We start from the raw sequence: 15,868 nt of genomic DNA, 5'->3' as shown, positions 1-15,868 counted from the left end.
AGTGCCAGGGAAGAGATGTTCTGAACGAACATTTTGCAGACGTGCTATTGAACTCTTGCCAGAACTGGTCAGCAAACACGTGAGAACATCCCTTCTAGAGGACACATTTTCAAAATGTCACCCAGCCACAGACTTTGAAAATGATGACGATCAGAAGAAGAAAAAAATCAGAATGTTACATGCTTTTACTCAAAAGTAAAAGCTTACAAACCTACAGGCCACAATCAAACTATTACCTTAACGCTGGCATTCACAGTAATTAAGTTACAAACACATTGATGGAAGAGTAGACATTATAGGGTGAAGGTTTTACACACTCAAGTGTTTAACTATTCCAACAGGTCTTTATTCACAAAAGCATTTTATCAAAGTTTTCACGTGATCATTTTGTTGGACTAGGCTTGGCTTGTGGTTTGTCGTTTTCATCTCCACTCTGGTTATTTGAAAGAGGCTTCTCAGTTTGACTGGGTTCTGCTTCTCCGGTGCTCGGAGTCTGAGAGGCAGCCGACTTGTCGGTGGATGGACTCTCAAGTTTTTCAGACTGTTCTGACACCACAGTCTCTGAATCAACCTTGGTTTCTATGTTGGGAACAGCTGCTGAGTTCGTCTCATCGATGACTTCAGTTACTACAGTCTCTACCTCCTCTGCAGCCTTCGTTGTTATGGCCTCAGCTTCCTTGGCAGCAACCTCAGTATTCTCAGGCAGTTTCACATCTTCCGTAGCCCCAGTGTCAGCCTCCTTGGTTGTTAGGACTTCGGCTTCCTTGGACACCTCTGCAGTCTCTGTATCAACCTTGGTTTCTATTTTGGAAACAACTGCGGAGTTCGTCTCATCGATGACTTCAGTTACTACAGTCTCTACCTCCTCTGCAGCCTTCGTTGTTATGGCCTCAGCTTCCTTGGCAGCAACCTCAGTATTCTCAAGCATTTTCACATCTTCTGTAGCCCCAGTGTCAGCCTCCTTGGTTGTTAGGTCTTCAGCTACCTTGGAAACCTCTGCAGGTGTGACTTTGGCTTCCTTGGCAGCAATCTCTGTAGCCAAAGTCTGACCTTCTGTGGCAAACTCAATGGCAGTAGTCTGAGGCTCCTTGGCTTCTTCTGAAGCTGTGGCTTCAGTTTCAATGGTAGACTCCGTTGAAAGGACTTCAGCTTCCTTGGCAGCAGTCTCAGTCGTCGCAGGTTCGACCTCCTTAACAACCTCTGCAGCAATACCCTCTGACTCCTTGACCAAATCTGTCACTACCACTTCGAACTCTTTAGTAACCTTGGATGTTTTAGATGCAGTTTCCACTACAACCTCATTTGGATCCTTGACAACTTCACTTTCCATGGCTTCAACCTCCTTGGTGACTACTGCTTCCATCTCCTCAGTGATGGTTACTACGGCATCAGCCACTTTGGCTACATCAGCTGCTATTGCTTCAGCCTCTATTGCAATGTTTGCCAGAGACTCCGACATTTGAGCTACATTGTTTGCAATTTCCTCTGCAACCTTTACAGCAACAGTTGCGACTTCCTCGGCAGCCTTAATGGCTTCAGTTTCTACACCATCAACAGACGTGGCAGCTGACTCAGTTTCTTGGACAACAGTCTCCTGGGAGAGTCCAACTAATATAGCCTCTGGCTCCTGGACAACATTAGAGACAACAACATCTAATTCCTTCTCCTGAGCAACAGCAGAGACCGTTGTTTCTGAGTGTGCTACATCTTTTTCCTTGACTACTTCAATGACCTCAGTCTCTTGCGCAGCTATATCAGCAGTTGGCTCTTCTTTACTCACAGCAGCAGTTTCTTGGATGGTGGAAACTGGTATACCCTCAGCCTCTTTAACCTCAGTGACTATATCCTTTACCTCAGGAACAACAGTGTCTGTAGCTACAGCTGCACCTAGAACCTCCTCAGTCAGGTCCTTGACGGCCTCAACCTCCTGCACCAAAGGGACAGCAGTAGCTGTCTCAACAACGGTTTTAACTGTATCATTCAAGACTTCACTTTCTTTAACCAATGTGGCTGCCTCTTTGAGGATAGCATCTGCCTCTACCTCTGAAGGATGAGCGGCTGCTTCTGCCTGGATAGCATTGCTCACAACCTCGAGAAGTGGAAGGACTTGTTGTACAGTCGGGGCTGTCACTTCAGTTTGTGCCAATGAAGAAGCTTCCTGGGCTGTGATTCCTGCAACCATTTCCTTAGGGAGGTGTACACCGACCTTGCCAACCCCCACACCTGCTTCCATCAGCAGCCAGTCCATTTTCTGTGCATGCTGCTTGATGGCATCATCAACTCTTGAGTCAATCATCGCTTCGGTCAAAACTCCATCTTCAGAAGAGTATGCGGCAGCCTTCCAGGAAAACAAATATAATAATTAAAAGGTTGGCTTTGGATTTGTTTGGAAACAGAAAATAATGTTTTGTGTCGACAGGCTTTTCTACTCACCTGCCAGGCCACACCAAGTTTGGAGATTTCACGACCGGACATGCCTTCTGCTCGCTTTGCAATGTCTGAGCACTTCTGGCCATAGTCGAACTGAGCCAGTTTTAATCTCCTGTTGAGTTAAAGCACAATAGTTTTGTACAGGAAGTGAGCCTTGAGCTTTAACTTGTTTCTTATCATTGATCATTTGTACATTTACTGGTTTCAACTGCTAATGCAATGTGCAACGGCTTCTGTGCTACACTTCTTGAGGACTTAAACACCATTTCATGAAAGCAATAAGTAAAGACTCAGACACCCCTATGGTTTCAGGACTGAACACATTATATACACACCACTATGCAACTTGAGCTAGCAAGGTGACCTCTAGGGACAAATGCTTTCCTTTGCGGTAGTCAATCACCTCTGCTATGGAGCAGCAAGAGTAGCGGTTTGAAATTGAAATACAATCTGTGTACTCACTGTCTCCCTGTAGTGGCAGGACCCAGCACAAATTTGTCGAAATACAGGCGCACCAATCTTTCCCTCTCGCCCAGACCAGGTAACGCAAAGTTTACAATCTCATCAATGCGGTCATTAATGGCCCAGTCAAACTGTTCTGGCTGGTTACTGGCAAGCACCAGCATGAACCTGAGGAGAGAGAGAATGAGACCACTTAGACCCAGCCAATGACCTTTTCAGTCATGGCAAAGACCTTTTCATGCCCAGCCATGCACAGTGAATAACGTAAGATACCAACTTGTTGCTCTGCTCCCCAGTGCGGTAGAGAAATGCATTCAGGGTGGCTCTGAGGTCCTCACTGATTTTCTCCTGCAATGCAAAAATCATGACTCATGCATACATGATTAAAACACAGGGCATCATCACCATGCATATGGCACTACAGATGAACTCACTGTGGCTCGCTTACGCAGGAATGCATCAGCTTCATCTACGAACAGCAAGAGGCTGCAGAGAATCAGAGAACAAAGAGAATGTGCTTAAAAACTGCCATTGTTAATGTAAAGGCATTTCATGTTATTAGCCATTAGAATAAAAGCAGCTCTGTATGTAACACAACATACATATTAGAATCTATACTATTGAACTTTCAGAGTCAAAATTTAACAGCTGATATACATTGTAGTGTTAATTCATTGAGTATTAATGGAGCAAATTAAAGTGCCCTACCCTCGCCTGCTGGTGCTGGCCCAGTCAAACACCTTGTGCATGGCAGTGACTCCGTCGCGCCCCATGGGTGCCACATCGCCACCTGTCATAATGGCATAGTCCATCCCTGAATGGAGAGCCAATTTCTGAAAAGGCAATGGAAAGAGCTTTGTTCAAATAAGGACAGAGGCAAAAAAGAAAGAAATACAAAACGGTCGTAAAAAAAAAAAATTATGAGTAACAGCTAAGCTAAATATATAGAAAATATACTGCTTTACAAATTGACTGCATCTTTGCATGAAAGAACTATATGTACAATGTCAAATAATGAGATGTTTGAACCAGCCATACCTTGGCAAAGAGTGTTTTTCCAGTTCCAGGGGGTCCATACATCAGGATGTTTCTGTACAAGCCTCTGTTCTGCCTGGTGTTTCGAGTGGCGATGGCAACGTCCCTTACACGTTCCTCCAAAGTTGGCTGTGTGATCCACAGCACAATGACTAGGGTTGGGTATCGTTTTTAGTTTTTTTTTATACCAGTGCTAAAGCGATACTTTTAAAACGGTGCCGATGCCCAAATGGTGCCTGAACCGATACTTTTTAAGAAAGTAAAAAAAAAAGAAGAAAAAAAAAGTAGGGTACTAAACAACAGTCAGCGACATTAAAGAATGGCTTGTTTATTGCTAAGGCCATATGGTCAAAATTAAATGATTTAATAATATAGTAATAACTATAACTTATAACAATAACATATTTCACTAGTAAATTGCTGTTGAAAACAGCACCAGATGGGAAAAGGGTATTTTACAATAACTTTGAATGCACGCTACCAGTTTCAAGTGAACGCACCGTCTGTGTTGTTTTTCCAACAATGGCAGCTGCACATTGCTTAACGTCCCGCTGTTGGATCCTCTAGTGAAATACAGTCACACTTTACACTGTTTAGCTGTCAGCATTTTAACCGCGTTTAATCCAGCTGCTAGCTAACGGTAGGCTAACGTTATCTGCTGTCGAGTGTAGTGTTAACTAGCGTCACGTGGAGCGATGCTTCTGTTGCCTCCAACGTCCGTTTCGAAGCATCAGAGAGCAGCGCAGGCATAACAGTGGCACCGAAATGAAGCACCAAATCCGCGTTGCTATTCGGTCTGGTAGATAGCGGTCGTTAAGGCACCGGTGCCGTATTAGCACCGGGTCTCGGTACCCAACCCTAACAATGACAACATATTTCACGAAGTTTATATAAAAATAAAAAATAAAAAAAATGAGTAAATGACTCACGCTGAGCACCACGCCCTCCAAGGCATCCTGTGGTCTGCTTCTCAGGCGCTTGGCTGTCTAAAAATGAGGAAAACAGAGGGAATTGCATAGTGACTTGATTAAGCATAAAACATTAAACAGTAAATAGGTAGTCACATTATGTCTGAAATCTGAGTGCTTGTAAATAGAAGTTCTTATTATCTAGTCATAGCATACATAACGTCAACATAATTTTAACATGTTATTACTGATGAGTGACTTTCCTGCTCTGCTAAAGTACAAATTCAGAGGTTTCGTGTTTTTTATATAGATTTGTGAAATGTGAAAGACAATGTGAAAGAAATAACCAAATAACTACTTGAAACATTCAGCACACATCCTCCCCATTGCTATCTTTGTGAATGTACTCATTCATTTTACACACTTCATTGGTATAACTGATGGCATTTTTTTAAGTTTTTGCCATTTTCAAAAATTCTTCCACATTCAGTCCATTTGGCAGGATTAGCTGGATATACTGCAGACGATACATGAATTAACAAATCCATTTAAACAATTTCTTTCTCGAAAATGAATTTGATGCGCTACCAGCTGTTACAGGCTGATGATGATTAGTGGTTTTCAAAAACAACAAAATAATAAAATACTCCCTATGCAGAATGCATCCATTTACATCTAAAGCTGCCTCAATAAAAAATATACTATGGTACACACACACACACACACACACACACACACACACACACACACACACACACACACACACACACACACACACACACACACACACACACACACACACACACACACACACACACACACACACACACACACACACACACACACACTTCCCCATTCTTGTGTAGATAGTGGTTAGTTTTATCAGCAGGTTATCGAACACACAAATAGTAAAAACATGAATATAAGGATGTGGTTTGACCTTGATTGGATGTTTGATGGCCTCTGCCACAGTTATCCGGGAGGTCTCTCGGACCAGCGAGGGTTTTCCTAAACGAGCCTCTATGTAGCGGCCGGCCACTCCTGTGGTGTTCCTGGCAGTATACACTCCTGCTGCCAACAGGGTCAACCCAGCAACCTGTGGGGGACAAAAAGACAAACACATCTTCAAACATACAGCTGTATAGCATAGCAAACATGAAGACCACTGCTTCCCATAATCCTCTGCAGTCCTCGTGTGGTGAAAGTGTGACAAAGCGTGACAGGTCTGACATGGATTTACCGTGGCTGTGAGTTTGTCCCAGTCAGAGACGAAGGCTCTGAATCCCTCCCCAAACACGGCTCCTGCCGTCCTGCCAGGAACAAAACACAATTATCACACTGACTGCCTCCACTGTGGCAGCTACACTCACTGCCGCCCTCGGGGATTTTAACTTACAGCTGAGAGAGATACAAGGAGATAACATGCCAGTTACTCTGAGGATTAAGGAAAGTGTAAAGTCGTTTTGCCTCTCACTTTATAGATTCAAGGACAGTTTGTCTGTGTTCAGCAGCCTTCAGGCGGATCTGTTCCCTGATCAGGTCTGCGTTCTCCCTCTCCACCTGGGCACGGGCTTTGGCCTCCGCTTCAATTCGAAGCAGGTCATTCTTGTGTCTCAGATCCATTTCATGTTCAATGGTAGCTGGTAGGAAAAGAGGCAGATATTAAAAAGTGACATGCTTCTGACAGGGCTGAGACTTTGACCTACTTAAAATCAGGGTGGTGTAAATTAACACTGTGCCAAAACTAGATTAAAATGATTTAAAAATATACAGTTTCTCTTGATTTATTTAATGAATATAACACCATTATAAAAAAGGGTCTATTCGTGTTTTTTGTGGTTAAATTAAAAGAAAATTTAAAAGCTAATTAGAGCACAGACCCAATGCAAATGTGTAATGGAGAGCTAATTCATCATTATGATAAATACTAGAATAATATTTTGAGTGTCTTGAAACTCCCCTGGGTTGGGTAGTTTTCTTGCAACCCAGAGTACGCGCCCCAAAGGAGACTTTAGAGAGCAACAAATCTAACAGTGAGCCATGTCCTCTCTGAGTCATCAGTACTGATCAATAACCTTATTGACACCTGCAGATATATTATGGTCATTCTTTGCTTTGGAGCAGCACAGATCCTACTTAAGAGTATCTTGAAGTAGGGTAATAAAGGAGTTGTTTTACATGACATTATGAGTGGATGAATAATGTGTAAATGCAAGGGTGCATTTGGTTTTTATCTTCTACCTTTTCTCATGGCCTCTTGTTTCACAACCGATTCCTCTTGTTTGCGAAGGTTCTCCTCATTGAGGAATTGCTGTGGATTAAAAAAAAGAACACATGAGGAACGCTCCATTTCGGTATTCAGGTGTTCATTTTAAGCGTTGATTTAAAAAGGTTTACCTGTTGCCTGAGCTGATCATCATACCTCTGTCTGGCAAGTTTGTCTTGATATTGTGCCCTCTGGAGGAGATATAGAAAATAATTCAATAAATTAAAACTATATACTTTATTTTGTAGGTGAAACGGGTGAAGAGCAAGGTGTGTACGGTGTTAATTCCATACTGCCTGGTTTTGCTTTGTCTCCTCTGCCAGTGTTTTGCGTCTCTCCTCGCCTTGGAGGCGGATCTGCTCGCCCTTCAGCTGCTCCAAAGCTGCCTCATATTCCTGTTTAGGAGGGGTTTGGTTTGTGTTATGCGTAAAACGACATCAGGGTTTAGCGGTTACCTGTTCTGATCAGTTGATCACCCAATCACATGTGAGGCACTTTTGAAAAGAATCCCCCTCCACCAACACCTACTTTCACTTTACTCTCATGCTCCAGCTGTACAGTCTGCTCCTGCATACGAGCCAGGGCCAGCGCTTCTTTGGCATGTCCTGTTGAAATTTCAAATAAATAAAACAGTGAGTTATGCTGCTTTATTCATTTAACTATTTAAATTTTAACCACAAGGACAATTATAGTTACACTTTTGGGTATATGGGTTCAAACTGGCACTACAAGATGACGCAGACCTGCCGGTTTGTCAGTGTGTTTGAAGAGAGCACAGCAGATATTAAAAAAAAAAAAGGTAAATAAAACCACTATGTACTATGTTCAAGTTATTTATTTACAGGCGCACAATCATTTCAGAAGCAGTCTTGGGTCTCAGGCTCCTCTCAACAATGCTAATTCAATTTGTATAAAAACGTGAGAAAAAAAACTAAATAAGAATCTATGACATAAAAGGTTAAAACAGTTGTAACACCGTATGTAATAATATATAAAAGATAAAACGGTTTTAGGGTTAAGTGACATGCAATGAGCTCAAAGCATGCTCAAATTTTTTTTTTGAATGATGTGGAATGACGCTGTGTCTGAGCGTGGTGGTGCCGGACCAGATACTGTGGATGTAGAGGTCCCCCATCATGGACGGCAGCTCGGAGCACGAAGCCCTGGGGGACGACTGTGGTGAGGGTCAGGGTGGAGGAGGTGTTGGAGCTGTGGTGAGCAGCTGCTGTTGTGCTTGACAGGCACTGGGTAAAATACCTCCATACAGTCAGTGAACTGCAGTAAGTATGTTCAACTGCACTACTGACATGAAGGACATGACGTATGGGACAGGTGAGGGGCTGAGCTTGCGAGGACACTTTGTTCCATCTGTGCTGTACACACGCCCCCCCCCCCCAAAAAAAAAAATACTCTCTTGCTGCAGAATGTGTGGAGGTCAACTGAAGGGTGTGCAAAAACGTACGCGTTTTTATTTATTTAAAAAAAATAAAAGTGCTTTTGTATTGTCGCTCAAGGTAATATCAATCAAACCAGTGTTGGTTTATCCATTTTCAGAATGACTTTTATGGGCTTTTAGAAATGAACTCTTCAAATAAGCAAGCAAACTTGTAGCAAAAAGGTAGATCAACCATGTGCAACTAAATTAAATTGAGCAGCCTATAGGAACTCGGCAAGCCAACCTATATAAAACCACTCCCGTATTACACATACCTTTAGATTAAATAATTGTTATAGTATTCCGATGTGGTAGTTATACATCACATCAAGGCAGAACATGGTTCATAGCTTTTGCAGCCCCTGGCCTCCGGCGTTTGGTGGGGGTAAACCAGTTTAAAAAGTTGAAATGTTATCTATATTGCACCGCTAACTTTGGTAGATGTATGCCGAATAGAAGGATCACACTCGACAGTTCAGCAGTGCACCTTAGTTACAACCTGATGCTCAAAGTTTGCACATTTGCCTAGAAGAAACTTAGCTTTCTTCCTGACATTTTTGTGTGGAATTCGGCGCAAGGGACCATATCCGAAAAGAACAGAACGTACCAACCATAGACTGTAAATATTAACAGGCTATGGTAGTAATATCCCCATTGGGAAAGTTTGTCCAGTGCAGGAAAACAAAATACTGGAATTTAAAAAAAATAAGTCATTGAAATGACGAAAGAAAGAAAGTATACAGGTTACTTTTGTTAAATGCTAGTAAAATGAGTACGCACGTGATTTGTCGAGGTCCCTTGCAGCTTTTGCAGCTCTCTCCAGCCCAGTCGGGTCAAAGTTACTCCATTTGTCCCCGGGTTTGCCTCCCCCTGGATCTCCAGTTTCACCTCCGGCTCCTTCAGCAAGAGCAGCCGCTGTCTGCGCGTCCGCTGGCGGCGAACCGGAGCCCTTCCCCCAGCCGAAGAGCCACGACATGCTGCTTCAACAGCGCCCGAGCAACAGGCTGCAGTACTTTAAGTTTTAGAGCCTCCACAACAGTTCTCTAGCTCATGCTTGTTGGGCCAGAGTCAAGTACACCAACAGGTGAAAAAACTTCCGGCCAAACCTATCAGAATAAAACAAAGATGAACTCTGCAACATTTTTATACAACGTGAAACGGAAGGAGGGAGGAGGAATTTAACCAAGTTATATAGATTGTTGTACAAAATGTTCCATTCCCCGCTTGTTTCATGGTAATGTATACTGTTTTTATTACTTAAACCCATGGCAAATGAAATAGATGATTAAAATAAACCTAAAGAAATAATATCCCCCAAAAATCAGACCGGAAATGTCAGTTTTAGTTGAGTGGAGTGCTATATCCAAGAATTGTTCATTTTATTGCTTTTTTAATATGTTTTTATTCTGAACAAAAATTCAAGTTTAGGCTGCATCTGATACTGTCCGAAAAATACATCCATGCGTATTATGTATTATTCATATTATTATATAATGTATTAGAACTGTGATGGTCCAGGGGTTCTTGTATTGTTGTATTGCTATCTGTATATGTTTATTTGTGTGAAAACAGGGGTGTAACATATTTTAGGTTCTGAGTCAGGGAAATGTCTTGGCAGCCCTATTGTGTAAACTAATATGTGTGCAGGTTATTTCTTATCTGAAGAGTGGTAAATGTTTGATTTTATTGACCATGTGAACAAAGATCATTGAATACATTAAAATCTACATGAGTACATGAGTTTTTCCCTCGACCTTCAAATGCATTTCCATCTGAATAGCTTATTGTGTACATCTCTGTCCCAGACTAGTCATGCATATTGAATAAGAACAGACTGGCAGACATTACATTACTATATTACATACATAAAATAGACATACTATAATCACACAGAGTGGCTCCTATCTTTTTTATTGGACTTTGTAAAGTTAACATACAGTAAGGAGTCCATCAAAAGTGACTACTTATTAACTTAAGGGATTCCTTTGCAGAAACTGGACTATTGTGGCAGGAAATCATTAATGGCATATTGCATATAAAAATGGATGGGTCAAGGAAATATTGAGTAAGTATAACACAAGATCTAAAGTACTTCATTAAAATTACACATTGAGACAAAGAAGGAATCAATGAGAAAAATGTACAGTATTAAAAAATACGCCCATATGGAATACATTCTATAAAGGGCAAACATATGTGTGTGCTATATTTAAATCAGTAAGTTCACTATTATCAAATAAGAACGATTGGGAGCGACGTAAAATTATAATCATTATTATCATAAACCTGTTAAAAGTAATTGCACCTGCATAGATGCATGTTTTCAGTTATGGATACATATGTAACTGTCCCTAGTTTACAGGAATGTTGGTTGTGAAAGAGGCTCTTACGTATGGTGCCTTCAGGTGTTGTCGGATATATGGGATATTCATGGATGAAGTGTACATTTACGACCCAAGCATGTGTGAAGCATGAAGCATGGGTTTTTATTTCGAAACTTGACCGGTGCCATATTGCCTTGCCATAGACTGTCTACTGCCTTCTGCCAGCTGCAGAACAGAATGCCTGCGTGCCAGTTTGTGGTCTGAAGAAAGAGCTGGGTAGGAGCCATGGATGTATCAATAAGAACGGTAGGAGCTTGCAAAAGGCAACAACCGTGGCGCACTCCGCGCCCCTTACGTCACGTGGATCCACGTAGAGGGAGGGGCGTACATACGGTGGTTTAGAAGCGTGAGCTGTCTTGTTTGCTGAGAGTGGTTCTAACCAAAGTTATAGCTAACCCTATGAGCTAACCCGACTCTGCTCAAACTCAATCAGTCAGAAACATGTCGGTGGTTGGTGGCGCCTTGAGTCGAAATGTTTTGGCTATTAGAAATTCTGGCATGATGGTGGTGAGTACAAAATAATTGTATTCAGTGTAAGAAATAGCAGACATGTTTGGGCTTCTTTTAAATAATGTGTATGGTGTTAACAATTTGGTGTTTGTGTTGATTTAACTGTTACGTTTATGCTAGGCTACAACATAAAAGTGTGTAATACTCGTTTATTCATCAACACACTCTGCTCCCAGGCTGTGTGTGTGTGTGTGTGTGTGTAAATGTGACATCATTTTGAAGCCTATTCTAGTACTATTTGATTCACTGTAAAGTATGAATAAATAAGTAGTATTTACATTCAGCAAAACAGCCCACGTTTTATTATCAATATAGCCTACTATAATAAATGCTTATAACCCATTCATTGTGAATGAGCTGAGCTGTTGTACGACCCGGTCTCCCATTAAAGGCTTATATATAGAGGCTAAAAGTTTATTTTAGCTGTTAGGGTGCATAAATATGTCTACTTCTCATAAATATATAGAACTATTTGAGTTATTGTGCTGAGGTTCATCTTTCATTGTCATGAAAGAGTCAGTTAGGTAACCGTCTGCGAAGTGATGTAACACTTTCATGTTAGTTCATTCAAACTGCCACTAGGGGGAGACTCTATACCCTCTTATGCAAAAAGGAGTACACACATTTCTAATCTAAAACGACGTCTCAAAAGAATCTTATTGTAGTTTTTACATTTTTACAATATCTATATTGTGTTTTAGTAGTGTATTGTTCACTATATGGTTTTCAAAGGCTTTTATTGATATATTATTTGGGTTGTTTTGATTTTATGGTACCTATGTTTATTATTATTGTTTGCCTCTCAATTCTACTGTAAAGCACTAATTGTTAGTTCTTTAGGTGCCATCTTTGTAGTTGTTTGCATGAGTAGTATCGCCTGGTGTTACAGGATAGAATTACCAAGTGCTTCCTATTTTAGCCTCAGTTGATGTAAACAGCAGCTAGGTCACATTATGACGTGTTCCTTTGTACATAACTCATGCTCTTATAGCTCTTTATTTTACTCTAACCTAAAAGAAAGTGTTTTTTTAGAAGGGATGAATGAAGAAAATACCAATTATTATTATTATTATTATTATTATTATTATTATGCCAACTGTAGAATCTCCATTTGATGCTTCTCTGTGATTCATATCATGTACTGCAACTCTTGTTTGTTATCTGTGATACAGATGGTACGGCACGCTCAGACGGCCGCTGCCCCGGCTCCTGAACCCAGGATCAAGAAGTTCCAGATTTACCGTTGGGACCCAGACTGCGCCGGGGATAAACCACGAATGCAGACGTATGAAATCAATCTCAACACGTAAGTCATAACCAGATCCATGAGCAGAACATTGCTGAGCTGCATTTTTCTTCAATCAGTGTCATAATCTATTGACATGTTCCTGTTAATATAGCTGTGGTCCAATGGTTCTGGATGCCCTCATTAAGATTAAGAATGAGATTGACCCCACTCTCACATTCAGACGCTCCTGCCGTGAGGGTAAGAAACATACAGTATAGGTTCAGCGTGCACATAATAATGTAAATTATTTTTCACTCTGATAAAAACAAATCAAACATATGAACTGGTCTGTTTAAATGTACCTTTTGTGCCAGTTGTCAGTGATCCATTGATTGTATATTCCTTTAGGTATCTGTGGTTCATGTGCCATGAACATTAATGGAGGCAACACACTGGCATGCCTAAACAAAATTGACAGCAACACAAGCAAACCAACCAAAATCTACCCGCTCCCACACATGTATGTGGTGAAAGATCTGGTGCCTGTAAGTTCTATTAGTGTAGAAAGTTTATTTCCATGGACATATTTGAAAGACCTACAGCAGATGATCATGAACAGTGTGTGAAAGTGGCATGACTTTAAAAAGGAATTATATATATGGTGCATTTATTGGTTGAGTGCCTGTTATTAGTTCTCTCTCGTATATTTTCCATCAGGATATGAGCAACTTCTATGCACAGTACAAATCCATCGAGCCCTACCTGAAAAAGAAGGATGATACTCAAGAAGGGAAGGAGCAGTATTTCCAGTCGGTGGAGGACAGGCAAAAACTGGTATATAAACCAACCCCTTACTGTAAGAAAAACAGACCTCCGACAATTGAAATAAGGCGTGCTGTGGCAGCCATATTGGAAGTCTCCATATCTTGGCCACAGTGGTCGTTCCATAACTAGGATTTTAGCCAGATTACACAGATTTGTCACCCTGTCTTGTGTCCGATGTATTGCAAGTGTAAATATTTAGCAGAATCACACATTTAATGATAGCATCAGGATTTGTCTGTGGAGTCACAGTCTTCTTAACCCAACAGGATGGCCTGTATGAGTGCATCCTGTGTGCTTGCTGCAGCACCAGCTGTCCCAGCTACTGGTGGAATGGAGACAAATACTTGGGACCTGCTGTCCTAATGCAGGTGGGTAATCAAATTTAGTTATGAGATGCATGTCCCCAATAACTCTCTATATATAAAAATATAAGATGTGGTAACAGGAGTTAAAGTACAGAGCCACACAAGGGGCCTCGTAAGCCTGTAATGCTCATTACAAACTAGAGAGAGAAAACTTTGGTAGATCCTTTACTCTAGTGAAGGAAAGCGCGAGAGTGGTGTCACAGCAAAGGCCATTTTGTTAATATTTAATGAGATTATCTTTTGGTAGGTGGCTGTGTTGTACATCTTACGCTCAGGTGTCCTTTATCAGCCTCAGCTGTACTTTGGCTCACCTGTGCTTTCAGCTCAGTGCTTTCAACTATTAGATGTTAACATGCTGATGTCGGTTCCATTCAGCATTTTTCCAGCTGAGGCTGTACTTTGAGGCTCAAGGTATCATGTCAGCTCATGTCATGGACATGTCATGGTCAGTGCGTGACATGGGTAATTCGGTCACAAGTTCAAGCGTTAACAGTTGATTAAAAAAAAATAATCATGATGGAGCAAACAAGAGATGACAACTATGTTATTATCCCACAGGCTTACCGGTGGATGATTGACTCCCGTGATGAATTCACTGAGGAACGTTTGTCTAAACTTCAGGACCCCTTCTCTCTCTACCGCTGCCACACTATCATGAACTGCACTAAGACCTGTCCCAAGGTACTTTAAAACATTCTCACTCCGACTGTCGCAGATTTAATAGAGGTTTAGTTTTTTTACTGTCTGACACACTGCTCCACAGGGACTCAACCCAGGAAAGGCCATCGCAGAGATCAAGAAAATGATGGCGACTTACAAAGAGAAGAAAGCGGCAGCTTCGTGAACATGTGAACATCCAGCTGGCTCAAGATCCACTAATAATACCTTAAACTAAGTAAAGAGGAAGAGAAGAGCCAACCACTAACTTTTGCATACATCAGCACCTGTTTGTGGTTTCAATGAGTGTGTGAGTGTGATTTAATGAGGAGGAGGAAGGCAGGAGATTGTGAGAAAAGGGTGCTGGAAAGAACTACTATTTGTCTGCAAAGTGAAAATACTAGGCTCTGTTGTATTTATTGTTGGGAGAAGCTCATGGAATTGTACTCTGACTGTAAATATTTAAATATGTGTTCATTAAAGATGTGCTGGGCTCATTTTGGAAATTGAATGGTTTTGGATCAGGAAAGAACAAATTACCCTTTTGTTGATTGGCTTTGCAACTTACATTGCAATGGACAATATTGAAGGATCTAATGGGACCTTTTTAATTGCCAAAAAGGCTCCTTTCATAACAAATTTTGACTTGTCAAAGCAGGAAAAACAGGTGGAATCACTGATGGCTGCATTCCATTTTGGTGAGCCAGTTCCAGTGCTCTGGTATTGTCCATAATCACTTACTGACATGGCTAACTGGGACACTTAATGGAATGAAGCCATCATTGATGTTAAACTGACACGTGGTTTCCTGCTTCAACAAGTCAACATTTATCCCAGGGTCTATTGTGATGTGGTCACTATTTGTATTTGTCGGTTTGCAGAGAATTTACTGACCAGCTGCATATAAACAGGGACTCTACAGTAACGAGGTTGATATTTCGATTCGTAACTTCCGATTCGGCAGTTAAGGGGAAATTTAAGGGAAACTTAAAACTGTCCGATTCGGCAGGGAAACAATTTACATTGCTGAGTGACTGATCCTCCGTTTTTTGAGCCTCTTACTGTATTGAAAGAGTGTTAGTCGTTAAGGTAAATTATTAATTATGTCTAAAACACACTTGAGAACGCAATAAAGAGATTTCACAGTTTATTTATTTTTTCATATGTAGATTAGACAAGGTCCAGATCTAAAACCACTACACCTAGGCTTGCCAAATCTCCACTAAATTATCCCAGACAGGCTAAATAGTCTTAAAAACACAGCTTCATATTTGTGAAAGCCTTATTCTATTTGTGAAAATGCAATAAAGGTAGATGTTACCGTTTTTGTCATATGTAGACCACATAAGACCAGGTCCAAAAC

The 15,868-nt window shown here is 41.2% G+C and overlaps 2 protein-coding genes across 2 annotated transcripts; one reads left to right on the top strand and one right to left on the bottom strand.

Moving 5' to 3' along the window:
* Positions 1–167: 167 nt before the first annotated feature.
* LOC120559844 lies at positions 168–9,642 on the bottom strand. The gene is made up of 16 exons (XM_039801879.1): positions 9,317–9,642; positions 7,630–7,706; positions 7,395–7,496; positions 7,233–7,292; positions 7,077–7,146; positions 6,310–6,475; positions 6,076–6,145; positions 5,776–5,931; positions 4,857–4,913; positions 3,931–4,056; positions 3,601–3,725; positions 3,327–3,378; positions 3,170–3,240; positions 2,893–3,060; positions 2,434–2,542; positions 168–2,338 (listed from the first exon to the last, which is right to left on the bottom strand). Exons 1-16 carry the CDS (start codon positions 9,510–9,512, stop codon positions 383–385), a joined length of 3,561 nt encoding a protein of 1,186 aa, XP_039657813.1. The 5' UTR covers positions 9,513–9,642; the 3' UTR covers positions 168–382.
* Positions 9,643–11,231: 1,589 nt separating this feature from the next.
* LOC120559846 (succinate dehydrogenase [ubiquinone] iron-sulfur subunit, mitochondrial-like) lies at positions 11,232–15,011 on the top strand. The gene is made up of 8 exons (XM_039801882.1): positions 11,232–11,427; positions 12,603–12,736; positions 12,831–12,916; positions 13,067–13,203; positions 13,376–13,492; positions 13,750–13,851; positions 14,407–14,529; positions 14,612–15,011. Exons 1-8 carry the CDS (start codon positions 11,362–11,364, stop codon positions 14,690–14,692), a joined length of 846 nt encoding a protein of 281 aa, XP_039657816.1. The 5' UTR covers positions 11,232–11,361; the 3' UTR covers positions 14,693–15,011.
* The last annotated feature ends 857 nt before the right edge of the window (positions 15,012–15,868 follow it).

Source organism: Perca fluviatilis, chromosome 5, assembly GCF_010015445.1.
Source record: "Perca fluviatilis chromosome 5, GENO_Pfluv_1.0, whole genome shotgun sequence".
NCBI lineage: Eukaryota > Metazoa > Chordata > Actinopteri > Perciformes > Percidae > Perca > Perca fluviatilis.
This window is presented reverse-complemented; position numbering and strand designations above follow the sequence as displayed.

Coding starts and splice junctions, on each gene's coding strand:
- LOC120559844 (XM_039801879.1), bottom strand. CDS start 9,512: ATGTCGTGGCTCTTCGGCTGGGGGAAGGGCTCCGGTTCGCCGCCAGCG. Junction 7,293..7,394: donor AGACAAAGCAAAACCAGGCA/GTATGGAATTAA, acceptor TATCTCCTCCAG/AGGGCACAATATCAAGACAA. Junction 2,339..2,433: donor AACTTGGTGTGGCCTGGCAG/GTGAGTAGAAAA, acceptor TTTTCCTGGAAG/GCTGCCGCATACTCTTCTGA.
- LOC120559846 (XM_039801882.1), top strand. CDS start 11,362: ATGTCGGTGGTTGGTGGCGCCTTGAGTCGAAATGTTTTGGCTATTAGA. Junction 11,428..12,602: donor GAAATTCTGGCATGATGGTG/GTGAGTACAAAA, acceptor TCTGTGATACAG/ATGGTACGGCACGCTCAGAC. Junction 13,204..13,375: donor TGGTGAAAGATCTGGTGCCT/GTAAGTTCTATT, acceptor ATTTTCCATCAG/GATATGAGCAACTTCTATGC.